Below are 21,449 nucleotides of genomic sequence, written 5' to 3' on the forward strand. Positions count from 1 at the left end.
TCAAAGAGGTAGGTTTTAAAGTAGGTTTGGGCCTTTCGCTGAAGCCATGGGGGTGGGGTGGGGGTGGTGATCCCGCCACTGATCACCTGCCCGATGTGTGACCCAGTTACAAACTGTTACAACCCAGTTACCCTATGATATATATCTACAACAGATAAATCAATTTAATTCGATGCTGGGCTCTGATGTAGTTTAAAGTCCTTTCACCTATGTTGATCGAACATATTGATGCTCCAGATTGTGTTTTACAATCTCATCATAGGCTGAAGCACTGTTTTATTATTGTTTTCATCAGCTTGACTCTTTTATTTGTTTTCTTCCCCTCCTTCAACATCTTCTACAGCATAATGCTTCATGATTTCTAGGGGCCAATTTTTACTGGAGCACATATAGGGCAGGGGTAGGAAAAGTGACCGCACTGCCTGCCCAACGGTACCAGTGAGAGGAGCGACTCATTTTCCTGGTTGGGCCTCATCTAAATATTTTGGGTCAGCTGCCAACAGACAGTGCAGACAGACAGCTCTCCGCCGGGGGAGAGCGCTGGGGAATCCAACTGCTCCTCCGTGAAACCAAGCCACAAGTCAGGCTCTGAAGGGAGTGGGGGGGAAGGCAAGCCGGGGGGCCGGGGGGGTGGGGTTAGGGGTGGTCGGGCACTGATTGACCTGTAACAGGCCTGAAGATTTTTGTGCAGTTAGGGATTCCACAAGAATCATTGTACAAAAGACTTGGGGGCCATTTTCAAAGTGGCCTCCAGTAACCTCTTTAAGCACTGCTGGTTAGGCCACTTAGCACCTGCTACCAATGCCTTACAGGCAGGAGATATTCATCTGCAAGGGAAGCTCAGTCTCCTGTTTCAGGTGGAAGTTCAAAATTGCCACCCTCAATGTCTGTTATTTATTTGATTTCTCCCATTAGGCCTCCTTTTATTTCATGCACATATCACTTCTGTCATTTAACCATCTCCTGTTCATTACCCAATCACTCTATCTCTCTTCCTGTGTGTGTGGCTGTTGTGTGTTCTGTGTGTGTGGCTGTTGTGTGTTCCCTCTCCCACCTTTCTCCTTTCCCTTGTTCTGTTCCTCTGTAATACCTTTTAGTCCTGAGGATGGGCTCCATACTTGAAACCTTGACTAATGTCCTCTCCTGACCTGCTGAGTGTTTCCAGCATTTTCTGTTTTTGATTACATTTTCCAGCAGCTGCAGTATTTTGCTCTTTGTTCATGCTGTAACGCTACATTTTGCCAATTTAGATGCTTTCAAGTAAATCTAAATTCTTCCAATGCTTATTGTGGTTTTACACTAATCAGATGTCACTTAGATGCTAATAAATGAGTACCATATGTATTCTGCACACAACAAACATACATTAGTAAGCAAGGAACTCTCTTCCCTCCCTCTTCAACGAGTCTGCAGAAATATGTTTCTGTGTTTAAGTCTTTCATCACTATAAAATCCCTCTCTTATCATGAGCAAAGAGGTAAATTTTCAGACCTGTATGGCAAAGCCACTTAGCAAAGAAAATTCCAGGCTTCTCGTTTCTGAATGAGCTGTAAAATTAATCAGGAGACTTCATATTAGAGGACAGACTGACACTGTCTGAAGTTGTAAATATTTCATAAACAAAGGAACAAAAATGTTATTTTAGGGCATTGCCTCCTCCACCACACATCTTGTTTCCCCTTCCCTCTGCTTCAAGCATCCTCAGTCACATCACATACCACATTATACATCCAAGACAGGAGGCAGGTTAGCAGCTGCCAGACTTCTGCCCTTGCTGGTTTATAACAAGCCCCCAGCAGGTGTGAGGGCATTTCCTCACCCCTCTCTGCAGAAAAGCCTGGCCTGAACTCGGAACCTCCTTTGACTGATTGGTAACCTAAAGCCAATGACGCTACGATTCCTCAGTTCCCTCTTTGCGGATGACCAAACTGACACAAAGGGTTGGATTTTCCTTCTCCTGCTGGAGGAGGATCGGGCAGGGACCTCGGCCCAACGACCCTGAAGAAATAAGCTGAAATCAAGGCAAGTCCACCACATTGCCCACGTACAGGCGGAAATCGCCCCCAACGCCCACGAGCAGAAATCTGGTCATGCACCCCGCCCCCAAATTGAGCAGAGATACAGCCATCAATCTCCACCCAACGAGCAGAAGGAATCACACCAACCTCCCCCCCCCCTCACCCAACCCCACTCACCAGCAACTAGGCCACAGCCACACTCCCACTCTGCTAAAATCCTGTCACCAGCTCCCCCTGCCTCCCATCCAATGAGCTGAAATCAGCTCACCCCCACCACTGAGCCGTTTAGATTTGATTCTAGAACTGTTGAGCCAGATTTCTCCCGTACCTCTGTTCACCAGATTCATTCCTCTTTTCATTTGTAACAACACCTGAAGATCACCAGTTAAAAATGTAATGATTTTGATAGGTTTCTAACTCTGGCATGGATGGAGACTAACCACTGCTTGCCAGCAGTACATCCACCACTTGCCCTTGGGAAAGAATAGCCCACCCCCAAAAATGTTCTAAAAAGACTACGGCCAGAATAATAACCTTCTCTGCAATCACCTGATGCTGCACAGGACACAGGGCATCAGTGCCAGAGCACATTACTACCCGGAGGTCAGGGATGGCCTCATCATGGCCAGATTTAGTTAACTTTACGCTGATATGTCACCCATATGGCTGACACATGATGCGCCACCCCACACCAACACCATAAAGCATCCCTACAATGACCAAGCCATTCCTTTCACACTCATCATTCTTACGGGGGGTACCGTTATGTCTCACCATTCACTGCAACTCACTAAGCCACTTCCAAAGGTGTACACAAATCTGACCGGAAAGTGTTGAAAATAAAGGTTTTTATGTTTGACACCACATTAACAGAAACTTTACATGAACATTTCATGAAACACCCAATTGCCTACCCTTGTGTGTTTTTAGTTGGTATAATTGGACTAGGATGAGGGTGAGTGTGAGGGATGGCTCGTGAGATGGCTATGTAATAATGTAGATAGAGAGGGATGGGTGGAGGTGCAAGGTATGTTGGTGTGAGTAAGGATGTGCAGGAGTAGGGTAGGGAAGGGAGAGTGATGGGGATCTGATGAGAGGCACAGCAGGATGCAGTTGAGTGTGACTTTGTACGAACGTTTCCTGATCTAATGAGATCATTGAAATATTTGCGGCACTGCACCCAGGTCTTCCTGAACACATCCCTGCTTGTGACCTCCTCTGCATTGTGCAACCAGGCTGTTTTAGTTTCCTGGGGAGGTCTCTCCTGACCATGGGAAGGGAAGAGGACCTCCCTGCATGTTCTGACTGTCTCCATAAGCATATGGAGGGAGTCATCGGAGAACCTGGGTGCAGCCCTCTGCCTCTGTGCAGTTATTGTCGGTGTTTGCAGCACTCCAATGCTGTAGTGCACTGACAGCACTGTTAGATTAACCTTCAAATGTAATGTCATGGCGCCTTTAAAGATCCCGGCTGAAAACATGTCATGAATGATGTCACCAGACCCGCTTCATCTAATTGGGCCGGGTAACGTGCTGGGCTGGTTTAATAGGTTTTATTAAGGGAAAGTCATTTTCAGCAGCAGGATGGAGCCAGCAGCGGGGTCATGGCCCGCCACACAAATCGCTCGCACCGGGCCCGCCGAAGAAGGCAAAATTCCAGCCTATGGGTGGGAGAGGAAGGGGGGATTTCTGACTGCCAAACCTGGACCTACTGCCACCAGAGAACAGCCAGTCACCATTAAATATTTTAGGCCCAATTTTAACTTGGGGCACAAGTTTGGCGTGGGAGTAAGGGGCTCACCTGACCGCGCTGGAGTGAGGCCCCGGCCATTTTAATTCCGGGGATCTGGACACCCTTTACTCATCAGGCAGGAGGGCGGGGTGGGGGCGGTGCTGGGGGGTTAAAATCAGCCCTTTCAATTTATATTAGTTGTATAAGGTGATTGGATGCCTCAAATCAGGAATACCGCTGGCAGTTAAAATGCATATTAACAATAAATACAGCAACCCTGCTTGCCCTGAGCTGACAGTGCTAATTCCTGCCCACTGAGGACATGAAGGTAGATTTCTATACTTTCATATTCAATGCCGGAAATCTTCCCAATGATTACAATTTTTCATAGGGACATTTTTTCCTGTAAATCAAGTTTTATCCGGATCGTGCGGTGATAAGGGTCACGTTTTTGGGCAGTCGACTCTCATGCCTTATTATGCTGCAAGGAAAAGACAAAGTAAATCACTTACACTTGAGGTATTTTTGCAAATTTCCCAATGTCATTAACTCTGTCACAATGCAAAATGGCTCTCTCTCAGTGCAGACAGCTAATAGTTTGACCAGCCTTTCATGGCACAATTGCTTCATGATCTCAGCTTCTTCCAAGAACTCATTTTTTGATTGTAAACCCACTGCAGAAAATGGAAGAGAATGATTAGCTACTTGTTGCTGTTATTTTGACGTATTTTCTATTTAATAGTTTTGTTTTTTATCAAATGCTATGATAGATATCAGAAACTGTTTTTTCAGAACTTAGCTTTGCTTGCATGTCACCCTGTGCATCCAAAGACATAGAACTGAAAAGTATGGAGATATTTTTTCTCACTCTTTCCCCCCCAAGGCCTGTCTCACAATTCAATTGGTCTATACCGCCAGAACTGAAATGGTTGAAATGAATGTAACTACCTCGATGTGTTCCTAAACTGCAAGTGGACAGATCACAAATGGAGTCTTCATAATAGGGGTAACTTGGCAAGGTTCTGCTGCCAGCATTGGGCCTTGCTAATGGCAAATGCAAGTCAGAGAGACAGGATTGCAGTGTTATAGCCTTATCTCTGACTTGTACGCACATCTAGCAAGGTTGTGTACTAGCAGTGCAGCCTCACAGAATTATCTCTTACACGGTGATTCAGTTCATTTTTGATATGGGAGGGTGGGGGGCCGGGGGAGACACCTCTTGCTGAAGTCCAACTACACACTGATTCTGTTTGTGTTTGTGTGTAATGCCCTGTGCAATGATATACATGTCATTACTAGCACGGGCTCCCAAAGCACTAATGGGCCTGGGTTCTTCTGGGTTAAGCAATGCGTTACATGCCAATGTTAGAATAATCCATGTTTGTGCTCCCTAATGTAAAAGAGACCGCTGTGGCGGTACCACCGGTTGTACCTTACATAAAGACAAATAATTCCCTTTAACTTAACTTTTGGGGCCGTTGCCCTTTTAACTTACCTGTTGGGGCCACTGCCCCTTTAAGACGCGCCCTAGCGCGCTGACATCACGTCACGTACGACGTGATGTGCGTGCACCGGCACAGCCCGGCCCAGCGTCTTCGACCTCAACGGCCAGCCGATGGGAGCGACGCGATCTTCCGCTCCCGCGGCAAGCACCGGCACAGCCCGGCCTCGCAACCTCGGCCTCAACGGCCAGCGACGCAACGACGCGCATCACGTGATGCCCTAAGCGCGGGAAACGCGAACAACGTGATGACGTCACAACACAAACGCGATGACGTCATCACGCTCCCCACAGGACTGCGAACTCAGTCCTCGTGGAGTCCCCGCTGGGACAAGACCTACACCACGGTGCTCCTACAGTCAGCCATCTTACCTGCTATCTTACCTGCTGTAATTAGCCTGTTCCTGTAAATAAACAACTTATTTATAGTTCGTCGAAGTCAAAGGCCTAGAAATTCAGTTGTTTGCACCAGCCGCTAGCGCCTTAGGAGGAGGAGATGTGGGGCACTAGGCGGCTAGCGGCCGGGCACAGTGCGATCTGCGCCTCTCCCCAACTTCAGTAAAGATTTAGCGGCGGCGCAAAGCCTTTGCGCACGCTCAGCTGTGCGCGCAGATCCTGACGTCATTTCATCGTGCAACGCCCTTTGTGCGCCCTGAACCGGAAATTCAGTGGCGCCGCCCTTCTTTGAGCCTGGCGCCCCCAGCGACTGGTAGAGGGGAACGGTTCCCAGTCGCTGCGGGGCGCGGGGGGCGCTATTTAAAGGGGACTCCTCCTGCAGTATAAGTGGCAGCCATTTTGTGCCAATCCCTCTGTGTGAGAGACGGATATTTGGAGAGAGACAAAGGCAGAGAGCTTTCTGCTTTGACTCAGCGCTTGCACAGGTACTTGTGGCTTCAGGTCAGAGCTTTGCACTTGGATTTCACTTTCAGTGCCATAGCCTTGAGTCGCCACATATAGTGGGGGCTGCAATGGGTGGAAACGTTGGCTTTCTGCATTGCATTCAAAGGGATCAGAGACGCCGTGAGAGAGTGCCAGTCATGGCCAGACGGAGATTGGCCAACAGGCGTCGGCACAGGAGGCCTTACCCACCCAGGGTATACCGCCAGCAGTTCTCATATCTGAACATGTCTGAGGAGCAGTGTGTTCGGAGGATGCGATTCAGAAGGGAGGTGGTCACTGAGATCTGCCACCTGCTTTGCAGAGATCTGCAGCCACAGCTGAGGAGCAGGACGTCTCTGTCAGTGGCAGTGAAGGCGACGGTGGCTCTCAACTTCGATGCCACTGGCTCCTTCCAATCCGCTACTGGGGACATTGCCAACATCTCCCAGTTCGCGGTACATTGCTGCATCCGCCAGGTGAACAATGCCCTTTTCAGAAGGAGACGTCAGTATATCTCCTTCCCCATGACCCTGGACAAGCAGCAAGAGCGTGCAATCGGCTTTGGAAGAATAGCGGGCTTCCCCATGGTTGAGGGTGTAGAACTGATGAACCAGCAATGGTCAGGCCTTGCTTCAGGGCTGCAGTGTGCAGGGCATGGCAGCCAAACAAGTCGACCCTTCCCCTTTAAGAGCTGACCGGCGCCAGCGTGTCTGCCTTCATTGAGCAACTCGCCACACCTGCGCTGCGCCCGTCCTCGGTGTTAGCGCCCCGGATCGCCGGCTTAGCGCCTAATGATAGTCGTGCATCGCCTGCTTTAGTGCAGCAGCAACCTCTTGGGGCGATGCCACTGAATATCGGCGAAGGTGGCGCGAAGTTGCGCCGGGCGCAAACTTTAGCGGCCGCCCGGCTGTAGCGCCCCAAACGCGGCTATACTGAATTTCTAGGCCAAACTCTCTTATTTAGTGGCGATCTACACGAACCGCTACACCGCACCATAAGCAGCAAATACAGTTTACCAGATTGGAGGAAGTAGATTTAAATCACCATCTCACACATAGTGGTGTTGGAAGAAATGAATGAACAGGTGTATCTGTCAGTGTCTGGTTAGAAGCAGCTGGGAGCAGAGGTGATGAAAGAGAGATCCTTTTGCCCACACATTTTAAGGCCCAATAAGCTTAGCTATAGGTCCTCCTATGATGGTTGGCTTGCTTCTAGTGTCTTCTCTGGGAAGCGATCATTTAGTATTGCTTGTTTTTTGCTGCAATCTTCAGCATATTTCCCTCCAACATCCAAAAAGTAGGAAAGGTTTTGACCGAGTTGTTTATCCTTGTCTGATCTGAGATTCACATGGCGAATAGTGTGGGGGTGGGGGGGTTAGGTCTCGTTTATGTGTCACTGGTGTTCACTTTCTTCGTTGTAAATGTGTTTCATTGCTCGTTAACTGCTCTCTTTAGTAATAACTTAATTGTTAAAGTTAGAAGGAAACTGTTGCCTGCTGGCTGCCCATTTTTCTGCTGTCTGATCTGGTGGATGTTTGGCACCATCTACTGGTTGTATATATGATAGACTGATTGCCGTGACGTTTTTCCTATACTGTACTTATATTTATGCATAGGTATTTAAAAAGAAACAAAAATGACTTTAGGATGATTTTCAAATTCTTTTTCTCTCTCATTGTGTCCTTTTTCACAGAGAGTAGTTTTTCTGTTCCAAATCACTCTCTTCAGTTATGAACAGTTGAATCTTTGACTCGTCTGCTCCAGGATCTTGTGATTTTCAGCAGTGTTCAGATCAGTCTCTGGTGGTTGAAGGACATGGTGCATATGCCTGTGCATTTTTGTTTTGTTTTGCTTTTTGTCTTGGGTTTTGGTATCAGTAGTGTCTTCCTAGGTGGGTCTGCAGCCAGGGGAAACAACCTCTCAGCATCTACCCTGTCAAGCCCCTTCAGAATCTTGTATTTTTCAATGAGACCACCTCTCATTCTTTTAAACCTCAGAGAGTATAGGCCCAATCTACTCAATCTCTCCTCAAAGGACAATCCTCTCATCCCAGGAATCAATCTAATGGAGCCTGAGACTTTTCCTCATCTGCTGAATATGACCTGGCTTGAATATTTTCTGTACAGAACAAGCAGATAAACAAGGTTACAATCACAACATTAGCATGTTTTGAACAATTTGTCTCATTGCAACTTTCTACAGCCATTTTGACTCCAGGGACAAATACACTGGTTTTAATTAAATGTACAGCACCCAAACTGACTTATTTAATTTTTGAAGAGAATCTATTTTAACCCCAGAAATACCACAAAGAAATGACAGAACTAAATACACCGCAGACAAAATACACATTTTTGTCATGTACTGTTGCATAATCATTAAAATATCTACCATACTATTCTCTCCCACAGGCAAAAGGAGGTTTAACTCTTTACACACTAAGGGGGAGAAATTTGGTTGGTAGCGCCAGCGATTAGCGCCTAAAGAGGCCGAGACGTGTGTCGCTAACCCACTAGCACCCGGGCGCAGCGAACCCTGCGCCTCTTGCCATATTGAGTGGGCTTTTAGCGCCGGCTTAGCGCCCGCCCGCGGGCGCAGGCAGATCATAACGTCATTTCAGTGTGCAATGCCTTTTTGGCGCCCCGGACCGGAAATTCAGTGGCGCCCCCATCCGTTCCGCCTGGCGCTAATAAGGACTGCTTACCTGGAACGTTCCCCAGTCGCTCTCGGGCTGGGGGGCGCTCTTTAAAGGGGACTGCACTGGTATAAAAGCAGCAGCCATTTTGGGAGCACAACTTCCTCGAGACTTTCACAGCGTTGCTGAGCTGCAATCTGAGAGCCATTGCACCAGTGAGCCAGCGCTGGCCAGAGGAACTTCAGCCTTCTGACCATCACCTTGCTGCTGGTGAGCATTTACAACGTTAACAATTTCTTGTGCGCTATTATTATGGGGGCTGCATTGGAGGGGAACGTCCTGCTGCTGAACCATCTGGAAAGGGCACAGAGACGCAGGGAGAGAGGGGCAGGAATGGCCAGACGGAGGAGGGCCAACAGACGTCGCCACACCAGACCTTACGCTGCCAGGGTTTTCCGACAGCAGTTCTCTTACTTGAACATGTCAGAGGAGCAGTGTCTTAGAAGGCTGCGCTTCAGAAAGGAGGTGGTGACTGAGCTGTGCCACCTGCTTCAGCCAGATCTGCAGCCTCAGATAAGGTGCAGGACCTCTCTGTCGGTGGCTGTCAAGATGACTGTTGCCCTGAATTTCTATGCGAGCGGCTCCTTTCAGGCCGCAACTGGGGACATCGCCAACATATCGCAGTTTGCGGTGCATTGCTGCATCCGTCAAGTAATAGATGCCCTATTTAAAAGGAGGCGGCAGTACATCTCCTTCCCTATGACACTGGAGAAGCAGCGGGTGCGCGCAGAGGGCTTCGCAGCAATAGCGGACTTCCCCATGGTGCAGGGCACCATTGACTGCACGCACGTGGCTTTGCGGGTGCCTGTTTTGAATCTGGAGGAGTTCCGCAACTGCAAGGGGTTTCATTCCTTGAATGTTCAGCTGGTCTGTGACCACCGACAGCTGATCCTCGCAGTCAATGCGCAGTTCCCTAGCAGCAGCCACGACGCCTTCATCCTGCGCCAGACTTCAGTTGCAGACCTATTCGAGGCCCCGGCTCACCCAGGAGGCTGGCTTCTCGGTGACAAGGGCTATCCTCTGTGCCCATGGCTGATGACCACGCTCCGTTCGCCCAGCACCCCTGCTGAAGAGCACTACAATGCGAGCCATCAGGCGACGAGGAACATTGTGGAGCACACATTCGGTGTGCTGAAGCAGCGGTTCCGCTGTCTAGACCATTCCAGAGGCGCCTTGCAGTACTCACCAGAGCGAGTCTCCCACTTTGTGGTTGTCTGTTGCATGCTCCATAACCTCGCCATCCTACGCACCCAGCCAATGCCACCAGACATTGAAGCACCAGTGGAGGAGGAGGAGGAGGAGGAGGAGGAGGAGGAGGAGGAGGAGGAGGAGGACCAAGACGGGAGGGAAGTACAAACTGGAAGGGCCGTCCGTCAGAGGCTGATAACAAGCCGCTTCTAGGCCCCTCTGACGGAATGCTTGGTGCCATTCGATGAGGAGGAATGGAACCGGCTGGATAACCCAAAGCCTATGAAGGGCAGTATGAATGTAAATAGCAGACATGGCCAATGTAAATAAAAAAAGTTGTTTATTTTGCAAAATGTGCTTCCTTCCAACATGACAAAGCAATAGCTACAGAAAGCAAAAGTAACACACTAACACATAAGTAACTCGCACACCCGGGAGACTATCCAAAACATTACTAACATTCAGACCAGCATCCATGGCCTTGATTTCCACAAATAAGACGTCTCAGCAGCACCTTCTAATCTTTCCCCCTTGATGGTGATCTACTTCTCTTGCGAGATCGGCCCCTTCCCTCCCTGCAGCTCCTCCGTAATGGGACCCCAGTGGCTGCATCAAGGCTGGGGGAGGCCTGCTGGCTGTCCGAAAGCGCAGATGCCCCTGAGGGACGTCCTGGACGACCTCTGGCCTTGGAAGGTCCGGATGCTGACTGCTCCAACTGTGCATGGGTGGAAGCAGTCTGTCCTGCAGGTGGTGGCAGCTGCAGTGGAGACGTGCCAGCGGTGGCATCAGGAATGCTGACATCCTGAGAGCGGACAGCAGCTCCCTGGTCGACCGACACACTGGCACTCTGATGGGGCAGCACCGTAGCATGCGCACCAATTGGCTGGTCCACAGATTGATGCCCTGCTGTGGTGCTGCAAGGGCCCCGGGTAATCCCGCCTGATCCAGCGAGGGTGGCAGCAGTCATTGGTCGCATGGCCTCAACATGCGTCTGCATGAGACCAGCGAGTGACTGCGTGGCAGCACTCAGCACTTGCGTGGCAGGTGCCAGTGCTTCGGTGAAGCCCTGGACAGTCCTTTCCAGTGCTTCGCTGAAGGCCGGGACAGTCCTTTCCACTGCTTCGGTGAAGCCCTGGACAGTCCTTTCCAGTGATGACCTGATGCCCTGGACAGTCTTTTCCAGTGCTGCCCCGAAGCCGTGGACAGTCCTTTCCAGTGCTGCCCCAAAGTCCTGGACAGTCCTTTCCAGTGCTGCCCCAAAGTCCTGCGCACTCCTTGCCTGTGCTGCCCCGAAGTCCTGCGCCCTCCTTGCCTGTGCTGCCCCGAAGTCTTGGACACTCCTTGCCAGTGTCTCGATGGATTCAGGCATCCTTGCCACTGCAGCCATCAGCTCAGTGCGCTCTGTGCAGCAGTACTCGCGGCCTGACTCGCCCTCCGGGGAGATGGCCCCCGAGCTTCCCTACCCCCCTTGCGTTGCTGCAGCCCACTGGTTCCTGGAACTGGTTCCTCCTCAGAGCACTCCCCCCCCGCTCCCCTCCAGGGAAGTAGTCTCCCCAGTCTGCAGAGGGGCTGGCTCGCCTGAGGGTGGCAGGGATGGTCCGGCTTCCTCCTGCTCGTCGCCTCCGGAGTCAGTGGCAGCTTGAGGGCCCGGCTCCCGAGCTCGTGATGCAGCATCTGAAAGCAGGGAGGTTGAAGAGTGGCTTTAGCGAAAGGACAGGGTGGCAGCAAGGGATGCATGAGTGCTGCAATGCACTGACTTGGGTCCAGAATGAAAAAGCATGCTGGTGGGGGGAACAAGTGGAAGGAGAGAGTTTAAAAAGGTGATGACCTTGCCATCGCTGTGCACAATGGGGTCGGCAGCTCCAGTGGTTACAGGACCAGTCATCCGGCCTCCAACAATCTGGTGGACTCGTTCTTCCAGGTCCGTCAGTGTCTGCAGCTGCGGAGGGCCTCCTCCGGTACGAAGCTGCTCCCTCTGGTTCCTGGCCAGCTTGGCCTGCAGGAGAAAAGACGGGAAGTGATGAAACATGCTGGCCTGAGCTGACATCACATGCCCCCCATGATAGAATAGCCCTTACATTATGCATTGAGCTGACATCACATGCCCCCCATGGTAGAATAGCCCTTACATTATGCATTGAGCTGACATCACATGCCCCCCATGGTAGAATAGCCCTTACATTATGCATTGAGCTGACATCACATGCCCCCCATGGTAGAATAGCCCTTACATTATGCATTGAGCTGACATCACATGCGCCCCATGGTAGAATAGCCCTTACATTATGCATTGAGCTGAATGTGCGTGTGTGTTTCCAGAAAGGGCCATGGGTGCTGGCTGACAGATGGCCACTGGGGCTTCGCGCACCCTCTGGCCATAATGTCAGGTGCAGATGGAGGGATGAAGAAGATTGCGAAAAAGGCACTCACCCTAACTACCCGAGTGAGGTCGTTGAACTTCTTCCTGCATTGCACAGGAGTCCTGGGCACCATGCTGCTTGAGGTGACTCTTTGACAAACTTCCCTCCAAGCCCTGCGGTACTCGCTCTGATGAGGCCTCCTGCCATTGTCGGGGTACAGCACAGCTCGCCGGCGCTCCACTTCGCCAACCAAAGCATGCAATGCCCCATCGGTAAAGCGCTCCGCTCTCTGCCTCACCCTCTCCATATGTTCAAAGTTTGGAACGCCACAGAAAGCACAGCGCCGATTTTGAGGCCTACAAGGCGCAGAGTGTGGCTGCTGATCCTAATTGACCCGCCCCTTTAAGAGCTGGCCGGCGCCAGCATGTCTCGGGGTAATCGATTATTGACAGCACCTGCGCTGCGCCCGGCCGCCGACATGTTGAGTAGCGCCGCCGGGTTAGCGCCTTAAGACTCCCGTGCAGCGCCTGAATCAACGCCGCAATCACCTTTAGGGGCGCAGCAACCCAATATCGCTCGAGGTGGCGATAAGTTGCGCCTGGTGATAAAATTTGCGCAGCGCCAATTCTAGCGCCCCAAACGGGGCTATACCCAATTTCTTCCCCTAAGGCTCCTCAAACATTTCTCATAGAATGTTGAAAAGTGATCTGTTCAATGTTCAATCTGTTCAGTATAAGTTTCAGCTGGAAGGTGATGACTATAAAATGACCAATTCATTTGCTTTTCATATTGAAAGTTTTTTTTTTATCCACTAACATTCATGATGGTGTTCGTTTTAAATAACTGGTAGATCACCCAGTGCCATTGTGCATGGTGAGTCAGAGGATATCCTATGTTATCTCATCTAATGTACAATATATTATCAGGGCCATATTGTGTTAGTGGTATTTTTTCAGGTTGAAATCCAGGCTATAGGTAGGTAGAAGGGACATTGTAGGTACAACAATACTGGGGAGTGGGGAGAGCTGCATGTTTAGGTAGTGCTGGGAGGTTAGTCCCGGAGTGTGGGAGCAGCGGAAGAGGTATGCTGGGATGTGGTTATGTTCATGGGGTGGGGTCTAGAGTATGGAAGCACTGGGATGGCAGTGGCAGATTATGAGAGTAATGGTGGGGGTGGTGTTGCAGTGTTGCTGGCAGGTTGCGGGGGGGGCGGTGGGTGGGTGTTGCTGAGTACATGAGAACTGGTAGGTGGATCTGGGAGAAGTCTATTATGGGATAGGGATTGTGGGCGGCTGCTGAGAAAAGCAAATAATAGGGGTCTTGTTGGGGGTGGGTCGCTAGAGGCCAGTATGGGGAAAGGCATGAGTACTGACATGGGATGGCAAGCTAGGAGCAGTGAGCTGTGGAAGAAAGGGAGTAGCAAGAGGTGGTAGAAGGGAGCAGGTAGCAGTAGGGGAAGGGAACTCTAGGGGAAGGGGCAGGAGTGAATTAAAAGAAAGAACTTGCATTCATATAGTGCCCTTCATGACCTCAGGATGTCCCAAAGCACTTCAAAGTCAATGAAGTACTTAAGTGTAGTTGCTTGTAATGCAGGGAAATGTGGCAGCCAATTTGCACCCAGCAAGATCCCACAAACAACAATGAGATAAATGACCCAAAAATCTGTTCTTCTGTGATGTTGGTTGAGTGATACATGTTGGCCAGAGCACAAGGAAAACTCCCCTGCTCTTCTTCAAATAGTGCCATGGGATCTTTGACATCTGCCTGAGAGGGAAGACGGGGCCTCAGTTTAATGCCTCATCTGAAAGCTGGCACCCCCAACAGGGGTGTTCTCTGTGCCACTCTATGGTACCGTCCCTTGAGGTTAGCATCACAGCATGTCTGCAAGGATATAGAGCCAAGTTTCTGGCAGCAGCTGACTGTATCTCTGGATCTGCTTGTCCTGCGCTGCAGGCTAGCTGGAGTTGCCCTTGCAGCCAATGACATAGCTCTGCATCTGGTTCTGTTGACCTGGAGCTTGTAAAAATGCTTTTGGGTTGACCATGGTCATGGTGAGGTAGAAATGCCAGAACGTGCTGATACATTGGAGGCATCTTGGGTGCAGTTAATTCGGGTATGCTAGTTGTTGGCGACCTTCTTTCATACAATTCATTCTTCTGGATGAAACGTTAAACCGAGGCCCTGTCTGCCCTCTTGGGTGGATTCATGGCACGATTTCCAAGAAAAGCAGTGGAACTCTCCCTAGTGTCCTGGCCAATATTTATTCCTCAACCAACATCACTTAAACAGATTATCCAGTCATTATCACATTGCTGTTTGTGGGCCCTTGGCTGCCGTGTTTTTACATGACAACAGTGACTACATTTCAAAAGTACTTAATTGTCTGTAAAGAGATTTGGGATGTGCTGAGTCGTGAAAGGCACAATATATAAATGCAAGATGTTTCTTTCTTAATTCCACTGAAAGCATGACACCACAATTAGCGTGCTCCTGAGGAAACATCCGATATTGCAGTTAGTCATTGACATATTTTGTGGTGCCATTGGGTCTGCTGTCCCAGCTTCCTTTGGGAGGAGGAACATCCATGTGTACTAATTGTCTGCTAAAGCAACACATCTTCATTTCTGTCTGCAGAGAGTGTTGAAGGGTGGACAGAAAGCACCTCTCGTGCAGCCTGACCTACCTAGCCTTGCTTGGTTGATCCTTCTCTTTTTTCCCAACACCTCAGAAAGAGAGATTCCCATTGGAAACGATTGGTGCCAATAATGGTGCTGGGGGCAAAAAAACAATTGGAACAACTAGGAGAAAGACTCGCGAGAACCCAAGTGCCAACAAAAAAAAAATGAAGAAGTGACTGAAATACACTTGTCTTAACATGACTGTGTCCTTCCTATAACCTTTCATATACTTAGCATTTCTCAGAAACCTAAATGTCAATTTCAGATGGGCGTGATTTAGAAATATCATCTTGCATACAGTATTAGGAAATGGCCTGAAGGATATCCCTGCCTCCAAGTTCATATTTAAATAAAGCTTCTGCTCCTTTGAAGTGGATTCTTGTTATGCCAATGTTCCCTGCTTGTGGGAAGTGCATATGACACAAAGAGGGCAGAGATCCAGCATACATTGGATCTCTGCCCACTTTTCCTGCTTGAGTTGGCTCAATTTATTCCTGTAAATTGGGCAGATGCAATTGGAAAATTCAGGGCGGTATTTCTTAATTAAGATTGTAACAGGAAATGATGAGTTACTACTTGGGGGGAGGGGGAAGGTAAGGATTCATTCTTTCTTATGTCATTATTTTTGCTCATCTATATATAAATACCTGACATCCAAATATGCTCCTAGTTTCATTAATGCCATTAGGGTTATTTCTAAATCTATATTTTAACAATGTCTATTCTGTTTGCATCTAGTATGCCTTGTTATGTTTCCCAGTGCCTTGTTTAAATCAAAATCTTATTGAAAAAACTGTGGCCTAGAAATTGAGTTTGCGCTGCGCCAGGGCTTTAGCGCCGGAAGTTAGCGCCGGCGCTAAGTCCCTTTGCGCGCGCCAAAAATTCAGTAGCGCCGCGCCCAAACGGCTGCCAGCGCTACTGAAGGGTTTTAGCGCCTGAAAACTGGCGCAACGCGCTGCATTGCGGCGCTATTCTGGCGCTGCGGCGCCCGCTGCGGTGCGGCAGGCTCGGGAAGTGCAGGCCTCCTCCTTCCGTTAAGGAGGAGCTGCCTGCACCCGGCCGCGGCCCGCGCAAATCTCCTCAAAAATGAGCCCGGCACCTCGGACAAGTGCCGGGCTTGCATCTGTTGGGGGGGGGGGGGAGAAGTCCGGGGAGGGAGCTGCGGGCAGGCGGCCGGCGGGAAAGCGGCCGGCCGCCGCGCCTCCTTAAAGCGCCGGCGCAGACTTCGGCAACACCCGTTTGCCGGAGTCTTAATTGCGGCTGCCACTGGCGAGGCGGCCGCAACTGAATTTCGGCTTGGGGCCGGGTTACCACGGCAACCGGGACGCTGCGCACACCGATGACGTCATCGGTGCCGGCGCAGCGCTACCGGTCTACCGCCGCGGAAGGGCCCCAGGCAATTTAGGAACCGGCGCCAATTGCAGCGCTAGGCCCTCTAGCGCCGCAAAATCGGTGCTAAGGGCACTGAATTTCTAGGGCCTAGAAATTCAGTGCCCTTAGCGCCGATTTTGCGGCGCTAGAGGGCCTAGCGCTGCAATTGGCGCCAGCGCCTAAATTGCCTGGGGCCCTTCCGCTGCGGTAGACCGGTAGCGCTGCGCCGGCACCGATGACGTCATCGGTGTGCGCAGCGTCCCGGTTGCCGTGGTAACCCGCCCGAACTGGGAAATTGACTTGCGGCCGCCTCGCCCGTGGCAGCCGCAAGCAACGTTCTGGCAGAGGTGCCTTGCACAAGTTTGCGCCGGCGCATTAAAGGCCCCGCGGCGGCCGGCCGCTTTCCCGCCGGCCGCCTGGCCGCAGCTCCCTCCCCGGACTTCCCCCCCCCCCCCCCGGAACAGAAGCAAGCCCGGCACTTGTCCGAGGTGCCGGGCTCATTTTTAATACGATTATCGCGGGCCGCGGCCAGGTGCAGGCAGGTCCTCCTTAAGGGAAGGAGGAGGCCTGCACTTCCCGAACCTGCCGCACCGCAGCGGGCGCCGCAGCGCCGGAATAGCGCCGAAATTCAGCGCATAGCGGCAGTTTTCAGGCGCTAACAGCTTTCAGCAGCGCCGGCAGCCGTTTGGGCGCAGAAGTACTGAATTTTTGGCCCGACCAGCGCGACTTAGCTCCGGCACTAACTTCCGGCGCTAAAGCCGTTGCTGCGCCAAAACCCAATTTCTAGGCCTAGGCCTGTGGCCTAGAAATTCAGTTGCCTTAGCGCCGCTTTTGAGGCGCTAGAGGGACTAGCGCCAGAGTTATGGCCAGTTTAAAAATTCCCTGGGGCCCTAAATCGGCGTTGCACCGGTAGCGCAGCGCCGGCACCGATGACGTCATCGGTGTGCGCAGCGTCCCGGTTGCCATGCCGACGGGCCCTAGCGCCGAAATTCAGTTGCGGCCGCCTCGCCCGTGGCAGCCGCAACTAAGACTCTGGCAACAGAGTCTTGCATGAGTTTGCGCCGGCGCATTAAAGGCCCCGCGGCGGCCGGCCGCTTTCCCGCCGGCCGCCTGCCCGCAGCTCCCTCCCCGGACTTCTCCCCCACACCCCCCGGAACAGATGCAAGCCCGGCACTTGTCCGAGGTGCCGGGCTCATTTTTAGACAGATTTGCGCGGGCCGCGGCCGGGTGCAGGCAGCTCCTCCTTAACGGAAGGAGGAGGCCTGCACTTCCCGAGCCTGCCGCACCGCATCGGGTGCCGCAGCGCCGGAATTGCGGCGCGAAACGGCAGTTAGCGCCGATTTACCGCCGCAAAGACCCTTCAGTAGCGCCGGCAGCCGTTTGGGTGCGGCCCTGCTGAATTTTTGGCGCGTGCAGGGGGATTTAGCGCCGGCACTAACTTCCGGCGCTAAAGCCCTGGCTAAGCCAAAACCCAATTTCTAGGCCTCTGTGTCTCCAAAGTTGGTACAATGAGTTACTGTACTATGATTATTTCTACTATAAGAAATACGTGCGTAATTTTAAGATGCCGCTGAAGTATAATAAGAGGGATAGAAGTGAAGCTGTACATTTTGTTATTAAAAACTTCTATACACATTTGAAAATGAATAGTACAGGTAGTTACTCAATTTTGTCTTTTCACAACATCTGAAAATTGAAATCAACTTGAATCATTTATTTTCAAAACCATGTATTTGAATGGACTATGACCATGACATGCTTGTCACTTTCATTCCTGTATAGCCTTTATTGCACCAATTTGAGACTAACCTCCTTTCAGCTCCTTAATTGCCACTTCAGTTGTGCCATTCCAGATTCCTTCCCACACTTCTCCACACTGACCACTCCCTACCAATTTTACTTTCCGAAGTGAGGTATGTTGGATTTCCCATTCAGCAACATGAGCCAAAGTGCAAATGGATGGTCGATCAAGCTGTTGGCAAATTTTGAAATTAACTGTTTTTAATCACTTCAAAGATCAAGTTTTGAAACATAATACAGGAATCTCTCGTTTAAACGGCACCTCTATTAACCGGCAAAATTCATACTCCGAAAACAATACCTCAATAACTGGAAATGTTGCCGAGTCCGAGTCCCCTGCAGTGTCCGAGTTAGTCAGTGAGGGTAGTTCTCCAAACTGCTACTACTCGGCTTCTTGGCGCTGTCGGAAGTCCGAACACCATAATAACAGGAGTCTGACTCTCCCGCATTGCCGGGAGTACCTAATTACTGTATACTGCACATTTCTTGATTTTTTTTATTTTTGTTTGTTAAAAATAGCCTCGGTAGATAACCCTCTCCATCATCCGGAATTTTTAATCAACCGGCACCATCCCGGTCCCGTCGGTGCTGGATACCAAAGTGTTTCCTGTATATAGGTGCCAACTACATCTTTCTAGTCATTTACATTACGACCACTCAGTACCATTTATCCTAGGCCAGAAGATCAAGGGGTAGATAAATTGGGGGTAAATTTCAACTTCGCAGGGGGGGAAAATGAGTGGTAGCGGATCGGCCGATGTGATGCACCCCATCAACGGAAAGGAAAATTGGGCATAGTGTATAACAGAAAGCCGATCCGCTACTCCCTGTTTTGTGCTCCCACTGATGTTGAATTTTACCCCCATTGTGTTCTAATCGTTTCAGCTCCAGCATTCAATTTGTCAGTCCTTTGGTGTAATATCAATAATTATTTTAGGAAAAGAAAGTAACTCATTTAAAAAAAATAAAAGTATGCTTGAGTTTTAAAAAATCCTTAATTAAATCAGATTAACCTTTTAGCTTGAGTAGAAATTATAATCAACACCTTGGGGATTCCCAAATATCTGCATGTAGTTAAGAATGTAAAATTAATTTTACTTACCTGAATGTGCAGCCGGGAGGAGCAGGGGTGCTCCTCCCAACCCCACATTTAAAGAACGCTGGCTGCTGCCAGCCAGCGCTACCTCCCGCGCCCGATTTGCGCTGCCCCCCACAACTTGGCCTCCGATTCCCCTCCCTGGCCTCCTATCTCCTGACCTCCAGCCCTCACTTACCTGAGGGCCGCTGCGGTGCTGGAAGCGGCCTGATCAGTGCTTCTGATATGTCTTCCTTTTTCCTCAACCGATGATTCCCCTCTACCATGGTTGGCATGGCCCTTGATCATGTCCGTTCCATTTCCCGCACTTCTGCTCTCACCCTTTCCCCTCCCTCCCAGAACCACATTAGGGTTCCCTTTGTCCTCACCTTTCATCCCACCAGCCTCCACATTCAACGGATCATCCTCCGCCATTTCCGCCATCTCCAACATGACCCCACCACCAATCGCATCTTCCCCTCCCCTCCCCTTTCAGCATTCCGAAGAGACCGCTCCCTCCGCAACACCCTGGTCCACTCTGCAATCACCCCCAACACCCCCTCCCCTTCCCGCGGTATTTTCCCGTGCAAACACAGGAGATGCAACACCTGCCCTTTTACCTCCTCCCTTCCCACTGTCCAGGGCCCCAAACACCCCTTCCAGGTGGAACAGCGGTTTACTTGTACTTCTTGCAATTTACTATACTGTACTCGCTGCTCACGATGCGGTCTCCTGTACATTGGGGAGACCAAACGCAGATTGGGTGACCGCTTTGCGAAACACCTCCGTTCAGTCCGTAAAGGTGGCCCCGAGCTTCTGGTCGCCTGTCACTTTAATTCTCCGCTCCACTCCCACTCTGACCTCTCTGTCCGCGGCCTCTTGCACTTTTTCAATGAAGCTCAACGTAAGCTCGAGGAACAGCACCTCATCTTTCGATTAGGCACTTTACAGCCTTCTGGACTCAACAATTTCAGACTAGAACCCCCTGATCTTTTCAGGCGGCAGCTGTTGATGATTCTGCCATCCCCATTTGCAACATTGAATCTCTCCTGCCTTGCATCCTAGCACAGTCTGTCCCTTCAGTTCCTTCCTCCCCTCCCCTGCCCTTTCCCTGCCTCTGCACCTGCTTAAAACCTGTTACATCTCCAGCTTTTTCCAGTTCTGATGAAGGGTCCCAGACCTGAAACGTTAACTCTGTTTCTCTCTCCACGGATGCTGCTGGCCTGCTGAGTGTTTCCAGCATTTTCTGTTGTTATTTCATCATTTACTCTGTGCTGGCTTGATGTTAATGAGGCGCAAGGCGCAATACCGGGTGCACCTTGCGCCTCACCATTCAGGTGCAAATATCTTACCTTGTGCCACCTGCATGCCCAAGAATTGGCAAGCATGAAATTCTATCCCATTCTGTTGCTGAATTGTCCAATGCTTAACCTTAGAAACTACATAGAATTTTGTAAGCTCCAATAAAAAGGCCGTCCATTCCAAGATAAATACTTTAATACAGTTTAATACAACATATAATGTAGTGTTTAAAAATACAAGAATAGACCTTGATAAGAATGCTAATGGTCATTTCTCGGAAGTATTTCTTTAAAAGGTACTGAGGTGTTAAGAAAATATAAGTGATGAATTAAAGGGCAACTGAGGTTTGAGTTTACATACCTTTATGCATGGTTCACTTAGCCTTATACACAAGCAACCTGCTTCTTTTGAGTAACAGTTGATTAGTTGGGACAAGTTATGGAAACTTGCATCTCCGTGGATTCTGTAGGATTTCACAATATCACCATAACGCACTGTAAAAGAAGTTCAAACTTAGCACTGCAGTGATGTTGAAAGGAGCATCATGGTGAATGTCAATATTTATTTTAAAATACAATGGGCCATAATTCGCGGTAGCAGGACATTTAACGGTGTTTGTCGTTAGACTTGCTCTTGCACGTTTAGTATTTAAAATTTTTTGCATGGCAAGTTGCTGAAAGTGCGAGCTGATAACATCGCAGCGAAGGAAACAGGACATCTGGGATCTGAGTGAACAGGGAAAGCAACTGTGTATCTCCTTAACCAAGCAAATTGAAGGATTGTGAAATAAAAAGTGCAAGGTCTGGGAAGGAAGTGTAAATTAGAGTGAGTGAATTCAATGTCAAATTAGAT

At 50.1% G+C, this 21,449-nt stretch overlaps 1 protein-coding gene across 1 annotated transcript in view; it reads right to left on the reverse strand.

Annotated features, from left to right (window-relative positions):
• LOC147112606 (tyrosine-protein kinase Src42A) overlaps positions 1–21,449 on the reverse strand; it is a 106,106-nt gene that overhangs the window by 9,753 nt on the left and 74,904 nt on the right. The window contains exons 3-6 of the mRNA XM_085997028.1: positions 20,958–21,091; positions 18,230–18,392; positions 4,262–4,423; positions 1,492–1,547 (exon numbers count right to left, since the gene is read on the reverse strand). Coding sequence (XP_085853154.1) covers positions 1,492–1,547; positions 4,262–4,423; positions 18,230–18,392; positions 20,958–21,091 — 515 coding nt within the window. The remainder of the gene's footprint in view (positions 1–1,491; positions 1,548–4,261; positions 4,424–18,229; positions 18,393–20,957; positions 21,092–21,449) is intronic.

This window comes from Somniosus microcephalus, chromosome 9, assembly GCF_052327205.1.
Source record: "Somniosus microcephalus isolate GS21.2 chromosome 9, FLI_Smic_1.0, whole genome shotgun sequence".
NCBI lineage: Eukaryota > Metazoa > Chordata > Chondrichthyes > Squaliformes > Somniosidae > Somniosus > Somniosus microcephalus.